The sequence below is a fragment of the Sphaeramia orbicularis genome, chromosome 19 (genome assembly GCF_902148855.1).
Source record: "Sphaeramia orbicularis chromosome 19, fSphaOr1.1, whole genome shotgun sequence".
In the NCBI taxonomy this organism is placed as follows: domain Eukaryota; kingdom Metazoa; phylum Chordata; class Actinopteri; order Kurtiformes; family Apogonidae; genus Sphaeramia; species Sphaeramia orbicularis.
Window position 1 is genome coordinate 24,173,652 of NC_043975.1, and position 14,219 is coordinate 24,187,870.

General features: G+C 37.0%; 1 protein-coding gene across 4 annotated transcripts in view; it reads right to left on the bottom strand.

Moving 5' to 3' along the window:
* LOC115439603 (neurabin-2-like) overlaps positions 1–14,219 on the bottom strand; it is a 34,939-nt gene that overhangs the window by 12,639 nt on the left and 8,081 nt on the right. For all 4 annotated transcript variants that reach the window (XM_030163443.1, XM_030163446.1, XM_030163445.1 and 1 more), the window contains 3 exons: positions 9,224–9,356; positions 4,260–4,380; positions 368–472 (listed from right to left, as the gene is read on the bottom strand). In XM_030163443.1, the coding sequence (XP_030019303.1) occupies positions 368–472; positions 4,260–4,380; positions 9,224–9,356 (359 nt within the window). The remainder of the gene's footprint in view (positions 1–367; positions 473–4,259; positions 4,381–9,223; positions 9,357–14,219) is intronic.

The following is a 14,219-nucleotide window of genomic DNA, read 5'->3' on the forward strand; positions in this document are numbered from 1 at the left end:
GGTCTCAAGAGGATATAGTAAGATTCACTGAAACTTAAAACTTCCAGAAGAGCGACATCTGAAAAGATAACAAGATGGATGACGAGCATGGCAGCTAGAGTTGGAACATTTTTCTATCTTTTAACAGTTTTCTGTACGTCATGATGCTGCCTTTGACATCACAATCATGGAGTATTGTCAATAAATTTGAGTAAATATTTTTTACTTATGATGTGCAAATTCATCCCATAAAATACAGACATCAGGGATTAATTTCCAAACCACCACAGGTCTGAAGGTTATACTAGTCTTGTATGAACAGGGCTGTAGAAGCAGACATTTCTGATGTAACTGTGATCAAATGGTGTCTATTTATAGTGACTCTCACTTGACAGTTCCTGAGGTGTTCCTGAGTACGGAGGCAGCAAAGCTCTGGGTTACTCCCACCAGACTGGTTCCATCCACCTCCACAATCAGATCGTTCACCTGGATCCTGAAACAGACAGTTTAAAGAGGACGTTTAGTGCCTATACTATTACCTCAGCTGTCGTTTCTGTTCAACATTTTTGTACATAAGCCCACACAAGCCTACTGTAACTTTTCTTGGGTGTTAGAACGATCTGCAATTTCATGGAATCTAAATACGTAAGCAGGATGTGGAAACAGTCACTCTGAGATAAGGTTGCAGAGGTATATCATTTCTATATACAGTGGGGTAAAAACAGACTTATCACACTCCTTCTCACCTATACATACACATGTTTTCTCACTCATTTATATTCAGGGTTTGTACACATTTTTCAAGCTCAAATTCAAGCACTTATCTTTTCATATATATATATATATATATATATATATATATATATATATATATATATATATATATATATATATATATATATATATATATATAAAATTTTATTAAAAAAAAAATAAAATAAAATAAATTATTACAATATTTTACAACAGAGTAAAACAGAAAAAAAAAAAACAACTAAGCACATTTGTATATCATGTCTGAAAAATCATTAATGGTAAAACATGAAATTTAATATATACACATTCCACATAAATTCAAGCACTTTTCAAGCATTTTTAAAGATTATTTTCAAATTTTTCCAGCACATCACCTTGTCACTGGGGTAAAATACAGATCTACAGGACTATATATACTTTTTATCACAATGATGTACATTGCATTATGCTATAAACATCTAAAGTTATGGTTTATAATAGTAAAAACATATAATCAGGTTTCCTACAGGTTTCTACAAGTTAAATTTAAGACTTTTTAAGACCCTTTCTAAGACTACTTAGAACAGAATTTAAAGGGGTCATATTTTGCTAAACCCACTTTTATTCATCTTTGGTACATTTATTTGTGTATTTGGACCCTAACAGTTCAAAAAGTTTGAATTTGAACCCTCCAGGTGCTGCAAAGCTATCTTTATATTCACTTTGGCAAAAAAATTGAGTGGATTTCTACAACCCCTTTCAATTCCTGCTTAATTTGTTATGTTTTATAACTAGTTTCGTCACAACATTTGCACATATAAGGTCAAGACTTCCGACAAACATTTTTCCGAGTATGCCATAATTGTTTATGAGCAGCAGCGGTTGTAGTCCATACTGAAAATATGTCCAAACTTCGAGCCGATTACCTAAAATGTTCAGATGTTGGTTGTATTAACAAACACAAGTGAATGAACGGAACAGAAAGTACAGTCAACAACCTGGAGGATGTGGGGCGTGAAGTGGCTCATGTGCATTTAAAGCGCCATCGCTCAAAATGATCTTTCTGGTGTCATTAATCAGAAATAGGGTTGAAGATGGACCTGTGGCGCTGAATTAATGAAGAATTCAGACCCAAGCATAGCATTTACAGTTTATGTAGATCACAGGGAAATGTTTTAAAATGCACAATTCCATTTAAAAAAGCAAAATATCACTCCTTTAATGCCCATTTCAGGGCCATACTGCAAAAATCTGTGACTTCTAGATTTTAGGAAAATGTATTTATTTACTCCAATGCCTTGATTCCCATTGTTCCGAGTCATTTCTCACCGGGGGCTGTAAAGTTAGTGATAATTGGTTCCTAATTTCAATATAAACTTCTGGGTTGGAACATGTAGAACTGAGTCAACTAACGTTACTTTCTTCACAGCTTGGACATTTAACAGACACATGTACTTATGTATTTAACCTTTATTAAACCAGGCAAGTTAGATGACAACCAATTCTCATTTCCAATAATAACCTGGCCACATTTAGACACAATTCAGCCAACAGATTTATGGCAACATAATTGAAGACCTACAATATCAAATGTAACACCTTTTAAAGACTTTTTAAGGTACTATATGCAGATTTGTAAATTCAACACTTTTAAGACTTTTTAACACCCCTCAAGAGCCCTGTATAAAATAGCAAAATGCTTAGAAATTAAAGGAGAACACAAAGTTTTATGCAAAAAAAGGGAAGTCACTTGGTGTTCTTCATACAAATATACCTGGAGTTGACCTGAGAGCACCCACTAATTTTCTTTTTTGACATAAAGTTTTATTTTTCAAAATGTATCACCTCTCTGTAAGTAGCTTTAGCTTGAGTTAATATGAAAAATAAATTAATAAATCACATCATGGAGTTACAATTGCAAGCACTAAAACTAAAGTTCAAGTACTTTTCAGACCTCGAAGACACAACATTGAAATTCAAGCATTTTCATGGATTTCAAGCACCTATACAAACCCTGTATATTCCAGAAAAAGAAGTAGAGTTTCATTTATGTACCGCTAAATAATAATAATAATTTAAAAGGTCCTGCTCCTTTTAATTCCTTATTTCTTGATGAATAGCTTTAAAAAATGGAGGCTTTTCACATGTTCTTTACTTTTCATGGTAAAAAAATGATCATAAGTGTAATCATAATAAAGCATTTGCTCATTAAAGCATTTGTTAAATAATGAAACTCCTACTGTTTTCATTCCTTTAAGGGTAATTTTAACATATAGTAATGTTAATTTTGAAATGTCGTATACACTACATACCGTATCATACCATAAAAATCTCAATCATATGCTGATTTATAACAAATATTAAGTTAACCTTGCATTGATGTGTTACAATGAAAAAAAAGACCAAACTACTCAAATGGCAGATCATGCACAATTGGGTGAATAAGTTGTTGAAATTATTACAGGCAATACTGAAATAGCAATTTGCATTAAACACATAGGCTTAAGCTAGTGTTAAAAATGCAAAAACTTTGCTTAAAAATTACTTTCATTTTGCTTGTTTTATACAATATCTCTCCACAAAATGTCAAATTTTTTCCATTTCTGCATTTAGATGAATAATATGCCTTTAAATATGGACCTTTAAATTGCATCCTGTTGTGATTATATATTTGTACAGGCTGATATTGCGATTATGAGTACGTCTATGGTTTGATTAATTATGTAACCCCCATTTGAACCCATATACTTCTGCTGTGCATTATACTGTAAAGCTAATAAGGTGTGTACTTCCTCAACAATCTATCTGTCACATGCTTTCTTCTGAAACTCTACGGTCAAACTATACATGCAGCTGCAGTTTGATAAAAAAAAAAAAAAAAAAAAATCGCAGCTGAAATAAAATTCTGTGCATACTGATGAATAGCACTGGCCTGCATTTTTTTTTCTTTTTTTAGAAATGATCTGCCTCAGGTTACATGTGTTAAAATATAAATTATACACTTTAATAAGATGAACTGGAAAACAAACAGACTTTCTGTGCGCTGGTTAACTGATGTTTTCAATGTGTATGACAGAATGTTGTTACACATTTACATTTATACAATAGATGTATAAACCTTCCACTAGAAAGAACCTATAAAGTGAATGTTTTGTCATGTGTAGACAGTGTCTGGAAGTAGATCTGGTAGCTCTGGGAGAAACATTCCATTTGAGTAAAACCAATTCTCTCATTAATTCTCAGAATTTCCCATTTTTGACCCAAGACTGTATCTTGGAAACTACACCCAACAAGCATTTTTGTATTTAATTTTTCTTTATTAGTGTCTCAAACTTCCAACCTTCACTTCACTACTTTTGTTCTGGAAGTATTTTACTTGTAGTCCAGTGTGACAAATGTTCAGTATTGGAAACCCTACCTCTGAATTTCCTTATCAGTCAAAAAAAAAAAAACTGAACACAGAGCATCTCCCGGTGCTGAATTCAGACCCTTTTGTCTGTGCATTTCTGTTTCGTGCTTGTACAATATGAAGAATCTGAACGTACCTGCCATCCCTGTGCGCTGCCCCTCCTTCTGTCACGGTCTTCACAAAGATTCCCAGCTTCTCCAGGCCCATGTCTGCCCCTGCCCCCATCCCAATGATACTGATACCAAGGCCATCACCATCTGAAAGAGAGGAGGGGATGCCAGACAACCTGTTATCACACTGTGTACTGTTACATCCTTACAGTCATGAATAATCTGCATTTTAATCTGCGTAAACCCAGCTATGTTGCATCATGACATACACATATAGAAATCGCTCCATTTTACAATCTATAGTTTTCAATTCATTGTGTCACAAATCACACTTTCAACAGCAGTGTCTTTCATCATTTGGATGATACTTTGCATCCTTTCATATGATACGCATGCAGCCATGTTTTGTTTACTAGTTATGTTTTATTTATTCATATTGTGAGCCTTATGTGTGTTCCATGTCATCAATTTATATTTTATAGATTGTATATGCCTGCATTCATTTGTTTGCTTGTACAATTTAAGCTATTCTACTGTTAAGGATACTGCAAAATATGTTAGGTTTTAATATTTTTGACTACATATATTACAGGCAGATACTACATACATAATAATATAGTTTGGAACTACAATTGCAAAAATTTTACACATTATTATGTTATATTTTATCATATGCTTACTGGGGAATTGGAACAAAAAATAGCCATATGTGAGTATGTACCTTACTTTTTTCTCAAATATATGCTTAAAAATGTAGAATGAAATACGTCCTTTGTATTTACATAAACCGTATCAACTGAATTTACAAAGAAATGTGTTATATCATGATGTGCACCACTGACTGCACATGAAATGGCCAGTATTGTTTTTGTTAAGTTGTTTAACCTTCAAAGACCTAAACAGCCGCAGGTGACCAAAAGCATCTACTGATTGAAATAACTTTTCAATTGCAAATCCTATCAATACATGTAAATAATTGAGGTAAAATACATTTTCTCAGCTTTTCAGTGGCATCAGATATGACCCATTTGGACGTTCAGAGGCTCCGTAGTGAACATGGAAACTAATCTCTGTAATAAAACCCATGGAGTTTAACAGTATAACAGTATTTAACAGCATATTTGGAAGAGAAAATGAAAATGACCTTTTCTACAGTTTTCTCTGTTTGTTTTATAAACATCTACATGATCAGTAAATACGACAATACCTGATTTTCAATGAAAAATGCAAAATGCAGAGGATAATATGTATAATAATAATTGATAAGTCACTTCGGAAATATTAGATACAGAAAAATTCCTATGGAAGTTACCACAGAAATAGTTCTAGGTCTTAAAGGGTTAAATCATTTGGTCTAAATGTAAAAATGTAGTAACACATGGCCCTCACACTTTGTAAAAGCCTAAGGTGTTTTTGTCCAAACAATAGTACAGAATCCAAAGATAATTAACTCCCACGGCAGACTAAGAAAACCACTAAATATACATTTACATCTGTCAAGGTGGCCAAAGCATTTAAGGCAAAGTTATTTAAGAAGCAGTGAAGGCAGCTTCACTGTCCTGTTTTTTGGTGAGAGAACTCAGTGTGAGAGTCTTCCAAGGATGTAAACCACAAAAGATATATATCAAGGGAAAGATCTGGAGGCACATAGTATGATCATAAAATCAATCCTAAGCCCTGTTGGAGGCCAGTGCAAGGACTTAAAGGCAGGAGTGATGTGTGCTTTTGTTTCTCTGTGGCGGTTAAAATTGGCAGCAGGATTCTGCCCGAGTCGAAATGGATTTATAGAGTTTATGATGAGAACTACAAGCAGTTTATTCTGGAATCAAAAGGCCACATTGTTTGCATCAGTGTGATATGATCTTTTTCAATTTGAAGAGGAAAAAACAGTGTGGTATTTGCAACTTCATTACATACTACTTAGATCAGAATCAGTGGTGATATTCGGATTTGCCTAAGCTTTTATAGTCGACGATGCATCTACAGCAAATATTCTGTTTTTTACTTTATTACTCCTCAAGTGTATTAATTCTTAATGCTTATGATATTGTGACAAGATTCATGTTCGGTCCACACTAATATAGATATTTTTCGAAAAATTATATTTTCTTCCTCTGTGTATTTATTAGAAAACCACTGTCAACACAATCACTTTACAAATATTTCTGTCCACATGTCAACAGAAAAAAAAATGGCATCAAAGTAGCGCAGATGCTCAGACAAACCACTGTTTGTGTTGGAACTGAAACTGTGGATAATATTGGATGTAGCAGATGCAAAGGATTTGATCTGAAATGAAGGTGAGCAGCAACAACATATTAGGTTAGAAAATTAAGTTATATTAATTGTTGGTTCAGGTTGTCAAAGTATTCTTACATTATGTGGATTTGGCCATAATACTGGTAGAGTCTGTCCCTTAAAGGTATCCATGGTAACTTTGATCTACTGCAGGTCATTCATTGATTTATACACCTGGATATGATGTTTCAGGTGCAGGTTCATGACACAAAATAGGGCATGATGCCATCGTTTTATAATCTCTCCATTTTCCCTGTGTACATGGATACACACAAACCACAGTTAAGAATCTCAGTTTTGCAAGAGAGAGAGAGAGAGAGAGACAGACAGACAGACAGACAGATAGATAGATTTATTAATCCCCAAATGAGGAAATTAAAATCCCATGGACTCATAACACTCATCACACAGTACAAACACACACACACACACACAAATAATGCACATTTACATGGACAGAGCATTAGAGGCACATTTTTTTCCCACACTTTTTTGCTTATGTCAAGTTTGTATTGGAGTATGTGTCGTACTAGAAGGGTGTTTGTTGACACTGGTTTTAATTTCTAAGTGAAATGAAGCTCCTGTTGTACAGTATTGTATGTGAAGGTGCAGGAATACAGTATTAAAGCTTCAACACTGGGCACGAAGACTTTCACTCAACATAGAAATCAGGATACACTATGTCAGGGGTCACCAATCCTGGTCCTCGAGGTCCGGAATCCTGCATGTTTTAGATGTATCCCTCTTCCAACACACCTGATTCCAATGATAAGCCTATCATTAAGCTCTGCAGAAGCCTGATAATGACCGTCAGGTGTGCTGGAAGAGGGAAACATCTAAAACATGCAGGATTCCGGCCCTCGAGGACCAGGATTGGTGACCCCTACTATGTCATCACGTGCATAGGCAACTGAGACAACTTAGAAATGGGGTTAGCTAATGGCTCCCAGCACTAACTTCACAAAAGCACAAATCTTATATATTTAACCCATAAATGTTCACTGATGACTTGAGAAAAATGTTGTTCGTCTTAAAGGAGTGATATTTTACTTCTTTAAAATGGAATTATGCATTTTAAAACATTTCCCTGTGGGCTACATAAACTGTAAATGCTATGCTTGGGTCTGAATTCTTTATTGATTAAACTCCACAGGTTCATCTTCAACCCTATTTCTGAGTAATGACAGAGAAAGGTCGTTTTGAGTGCTGGCCCTTTAAATGCACGAGCCACTTCACGCCCCACCCCCTCCAGGTTGTTGGCTGTGCTGCTCCGTCCCATTCAACCAACAACTGAACATTTTAGGTACTCGACTCAAAGTTTGGACATATTTTCAGTCTGGACTACAACCGCTGCTGCTGATAAACAATTATGGCGTACTTGGAGAAATGTTCATCAGAAGTCTTGACCTTATATGTGCAAATGTTGTGATGTAACTACTTATAGACATAACAAATTAAGCAGGAAATTAAACAGGTTGTAGAAATCCACTCAGTTTTTGCCAAAGTGAATATAAAGATATCTTTGCAGCACCTGGAGGGTTCAAATTCAAACTTTTTAAACTATTAGCATCCCTAAATACACAAATACATATACCAAAGATTAATAAAAGTGGGTTTAGCAAAATATGACCCCGATAAGATAAACAAATACTTTAAAACCCTTTCAAATATGCTAGAATATGCATTGTCAAACAGCGGAAAACTTGTTTTTCCAAGCTCATGAAAAACTCACTTCACTTGAAATAGGTTCTAACTGGGGGACAAAGCAGCAAATGATGACCCAACAACCCAATAGCATATAAAGTAGCTAAAATGAGCTCAAGCGTAAATATCTACAGCAGTGAAATGCACACACATTAATGAATGCAGCAGTAATGCCTATCTGCCCAGGGACCACAAATGCTAATTACCTAGAAGCTAACTGGAACAGCATAAAAGACTATTTCAGCATAAGTAAATAATATAAACCCTACACATCATATATTATAGTAAAACACACATTTTACTTTTACTTTTAACTGTGCATTTTGCTTTTATAGCATACTTAGCAAAGAAAGGCTATGAATACATACATTTTACTTGTAACAATGTATTTTGAGTGTGGTATTAGTACTTTTGAGTGAAAGATTGAATACTTCTACTACCACTGACTGTAGGCTGTATTCAGAGCATCATGTATAAAGAACATGGTTGCATCCTGTGTCATCTGCCCTGTACACATTTCTAAAAATATAGTTTTATTTATAAATATATTAATGAACCATAATGTTAAAGGGATGTTCAAAAGAGCACTATGCAGAAATGGAATCACCGCACTTTCTTGGCCTTGAGGAGAACAGGAGCATTGGCAGAAGGCAGGAGGCCTTTTTACATAAGTAATAAGGAATTTTTTAATTATTATTTGGCCACAGACACAGATAGAAGGAAGGAGTCCAAATGTCCAGTGTGAGGCTCATCACATATATGATATCAATTTTAACTGTCTTTCAATAAATTAAAAAGGTTACGTACAATTCCCAGTTTTGTACAGACCACCCACTTAGAACCTCATGCATCAAAATAAACGTGGATAATTATTCGCCAATATGAACAGATTCCGGTCTTCTGAGAAACAGCTTTGCACAAGCAGAATTCAGACAGGAACAGATGAGCAGTGGGAACAGAGACAAGCTCTGCAGGTGAAGTTTAGTACCTTTCTCCAACTCCACGGGGAACAGGTCCAGCCTCTCCACCCTCTTCTCCAGCTCGTACTCAGCGGATGCAGCCATGGGATCCACATCTTCATTACGTCTGTCATAGTCTTCATTGGGATAGGTAGCAAACACCTGTACAGGGAAACACAGCCAGTATATCAGACCAACTGGGCCAGTGAGGCACCTGAACACGTAGGCTAGTATTAGCTTAATATGCCTACTTTATTAGTCTTGTAGTTTAATTTTACAACTTAATGATTTGCATTTAAATTCAGTAAAATCATTTTATCATTACTGGTCTTTACTGTACTGTTTCTGTACTGCTTCTCTCAGATGTCAACCTGTCAATCAATAGTCACAGATAAAGAGATGACTGTCCCCTTTGTGAGGTATGATCCTTGCATCTTTGCAGCAGTGGCAACAAAAACAGGCTATTGCTGCTCCTTCCTGCATCTGCACAACATATTTTTTCATGAACGTCCTTGCAGTTACTGCCTTTAAAAACATATCACTTCATGTGCACCCTGAGGAATAAGGCATCAATAGGTAACAGATACTGGTGATGCATTTTCATTTAAATGGAAATGCTGTGAATAGCCACTTCACTACTGATAAGCAAATGCCATTCTTATAGATGTGTGTGTATGAACTGTTTTGTAATAGTATTTCAGTTTAACTCCTGAAATATTTATGAATATATGCTGACAACAATAAAAATTGTGACGTAATAGACACAGGTAGAAGTTACAGAATTCATGCCAAAACAAGATTGAAACAGTTTTCACTATTTAAACTGTATGAACAAACAGCAAAAATAAAAAAAACAAAACAAAAGAAATATATTCATAATTAATAGAAATAATAGTTTCTGCACTAACTCCTTTTCACATTGTTCAAAAGCTCACCTTAATCGATTTGATTAGAGAAACTACCCAGTTCTGCTCCAGAGATTGTGGAGGTGTAAAGCTAAGATAACAAGTTGGCAATAACTGGCCGGCAGACGTAAAGCAATTCAGATTTATCGACCTGTTCAACTGAGACAGCCGCAGCATTTCGTCCAAGCCTCTTGACTGTATCATTTCACAGCTGTGATGTGGATCAAACAGACAGGAAAATCAATTACAACCACTGAAGTTGCTCTTATGAAGACAGAGGCCCCGTTTCAGGGCCCAACTTCCCACATTCACTGGGTTCTAACAGCATGGCAGTTTACATAACCACCTCCAGCATGCTAATGGAGGCCTTCTGCAGCTGCTGCTCACAGGCCTCACACACATACACACACCAAGCCAAATCTTTAAAAGCCTCACACTTAGTCGTCCAAGGTGATTATGCATGCACCTCCTTGTATGCTCCACCAGCCACACTAAACCGGACCCTCTTTCCTCTCACGGTCTTTGCTTTACTTCTTTTGATTTACACACTTTCCTCTCAACAATCCTTTCTGTCGTCTGCTAAAACATTTTAACACTTTTTTTTCTCAACTCTTGGTCTAGTTTAAGCTCTTTCTGTCTTCAGTTTAGTTTGTCCATCTGTGTTACGAAGTAGTATTTCAGTGCTTTCAAGCTTCCCTCTTGTAATATCGAGCCGGTCGCCTTGGCAACCCCACAGTTAAGAGCTTGTCAGTTTTGACAGTGCCTTTTGAAACCCCTCCTCTCTGCAATGTATTCAGTATCATTGTACTTTCATGCATCACTGAACACTGTACAAGCTTCTTATCCCACTTTCAAGCTGTCATTTACACATAAAAATAGAGATTCAAATATCAGAGCCTTGAGCTAAGTCACTGTAGACTCACGCAGATAATACCTATGGTCAAACTTTCTCAAACCCAAGTAAAAAATTTCAAAAATGCATGTTCTTATAGTTGTCACACACTTTAAATGAGCATGCTTTTATATGATTATATTTATTAATCTGCAACATTATAATTTGAAATGCAGAATCAAGCCCAATCCTTCTTTACATGACCAGTAGCATGTATACAGCACGGAAGTCTAATGGCTTTTGATTTAGGTTACCTTTGTATTTAGAGGGATTAGCAGAATGTGGATTACTGACACACAAAATATACTGTTTGCATCCTAAGTAACCACGCATTAAACAACAACAGAGCACGAAAAGCCAGCATGCCCACTGTGACACTCTCACGTGGCACTGCTTCACTCCTTAAAGATCAAGAGTCCACAGCTGGTGGCTCATAGTGCCCTCATTTTACGCCCACGATGATCAAACAGGGTTCAGCGGCGCTAAACATGGCTACGATCGGATGTATGTTGTGACCTGTGCCCTCAGGACCTTTGCCATGATGCAGCCTACAATCCTGCAGTTACTGGCACATAATTAACACTTTCACTCCCAAAAGAAGATTGTCTGCTGCTTTGCATGGGATGATCCCACCCAGGACAGACAGGATAATGTGATGGTGCATGATGCAACCTCTAACCCCCGCCTCACCTCTGTATGCATGTATCGACGATAGATGAACTCTATGAACGGTGAGGTGGCTGTCTTTGGAAGAAAAACATTGGGATTAGCGGGTGGTGGGGGTGGGCAGGGCTGGGGAAGGACGCTGTTCCAGTTGTGGCAGATAGTAGGTCAGAGGAGCTAACAGATGGCCAGGAAACTCCCTTCCTCCCTCCCTCCCTCCCTCCTGCTACCAGCCGCCTGGGATGTCCTACAAAAGCTCTGTGGGCAGCTAGCTAGAGCTACTCACCAGCTCACAGATTGTGTTTGTGCCTATAAAGAGCACCCACTTGGGGCTATAAAAGGTATTAAAACAGTCAGCAAGCGACAAGTGCCATTTAACAAAGCGGTTAGCGTGACAAAGAAATAGCTAAATGATAGAGCTGATGTGGAGGCCTTTACTCTCCTAAACTGTGGTTCCATCTTGATGGCCTTCAGGCTCAAATGTGACTGGGTAACACTGGTGGTTTAAGTACAAGTACACCCTCCGCCCCCACTCCCACTCCACCACCACTGCCCACAGCGGCATGCTGTGTTTCTCTCCACTTTTACTCTCCAAAAACAGGCCTAATTTTGGATTGGGCCAATAGGATGTGTGGGGGTGGTGCCATTGGTTTATACAACACAAATGACCGTTTACACTCCAGTTTCCCTCATATAGCACCCAAGTTTCCAGTATTTTCATGGCTTTTGTGCTATTTTTGCTTTTCAGCTGGAAGTTTTGGGCCTGTAAACTTGTTGAACCTCCAATATTTTTCATTATTTTCACTGAGACCAACACCATATTAGCAGTTTTCAACATGTAGATGCTGACATGACTTACAATGCATAAACTAAAACCCCAGTGACTGGACTTATTACATCCAATATTTACCAGTATATCGGATAAAATGCTCTAGTTTGATTCTGATGCTGCCTCTGTTTGTAGCCACCACCCTCCAGTCTCATGCAATGTCCCACATGTTACACATCAAGTGATAGACTATAAATTCTGAAATGAAAAAAAAAAAAAAAAACATCTGTAGTTCCTCCAGTTCAATGTGAAATCTGAAAATTCTATATTGTTGATACTCTTGATTGTCTTGACTTTATTAGACAGTCATGTTAAAGCCATTTTAAAATGTAATTATTAGTGTCTATATCAAAACAGCAGTGATCGCTTTCCTTGTTTACCAATAATCACAATCTGTACCACCCCTACACACGACCATATTAGTCAACCTCTAAAATAAACAAACTATCCTCGTAGTTGACACCAATCCACCTGACAGTAGGTGATAGCTGATAGGTCACATAAATAAAGCTGTTTTTCTAACTGAGTCCATTTCAGACGGCCTTCTATGATTTGTTTATTCCCCATGTTCATACTGCAGTGATGGGTGAGTGCTAATTTTTTTTTGTATGCGTGTCAAATTGGGCTGCGTGAAGTATTCCACTTCCATTTCTATCAATTCTTGCCTAATATGTGTGCTTGCCTGATACTTTCACACTGTAAATATCCATTCTAGAACTTGCCACAATGATTGCACTCTCCCTATAAAAAGTTTAATAACACAACTGTTAATGACTTTCCTAACCAACACAGGGTAAACATGTTCAGGGCCGAAGTGCCAGGTAATTGCTTCTAAGTCCTCCAAAAAATGGGGGTTAATCTATATTCCAGATGTGCAGAACGCAGGCAGAGAAAAAAAGATGTGGCCACGGCTGGCGCTGCCCTAGACTACTCTCCTCCAGCCAATAACATGGATATGGTGGGTTTGTCATAGTAACAGTTGCGTGGCACCAGAGTGCATCTATTTTGGCAGGCCATTCGTGGTCAGCAGTCATGTTTAGGCTTAGTGCTGACCCTGAAGAGTGGCACGGCAGTACGAGAATAAGGTCACAATGGAATGAACACAACGACCATATGTGGAAAGCAGTAAGAATGTCAGTTTGTATACAGTATCCTAAGCAGCATTCATTTCATATTATCCTAAAGTATTTTATTTCAGTGCCTTGAAATCACTGACTTTTTAAGTTTTTTTTCCTATTTTTAAAGTAAAACATCTGAAGGCCACCCTGTGCAAACCCTGAGGATTGTTCTTTTGAAAGCTCTTACATGGCCATAGAGCATGTTATACAACTATTTTACAGGCCAAGTGGAACTAACCATGATAAATAAAGTGACCTTCCTGAGTGGAGTGTGCCTTTAAATGATATGATCTTTAGTTAGCACAACCTATATCTACACTCTACACTCCTTTAGCTTCACTTCACAAACCAAAAATGGCGGTAGCCTATAGTTACAGACATAACATATATATAGTTTATTATGTTTGTTTTCTTTAAGGGTTCAGGATGTAAGCTTCTGTGCTTATGTGAAATCTGTGTTGGAGTCTTTTGTTGTGCAAGACGTCAGTATTTTGTTGACGTTAACTAGGCTAATGGTAGCCAGCATTGCACACATGGACTGTTCTGTATATAATTAGCAGCCAGGGGAACCATCACATCACCTATTGGTTACTGTACTTAGTTATCGCAGTGAAAGCC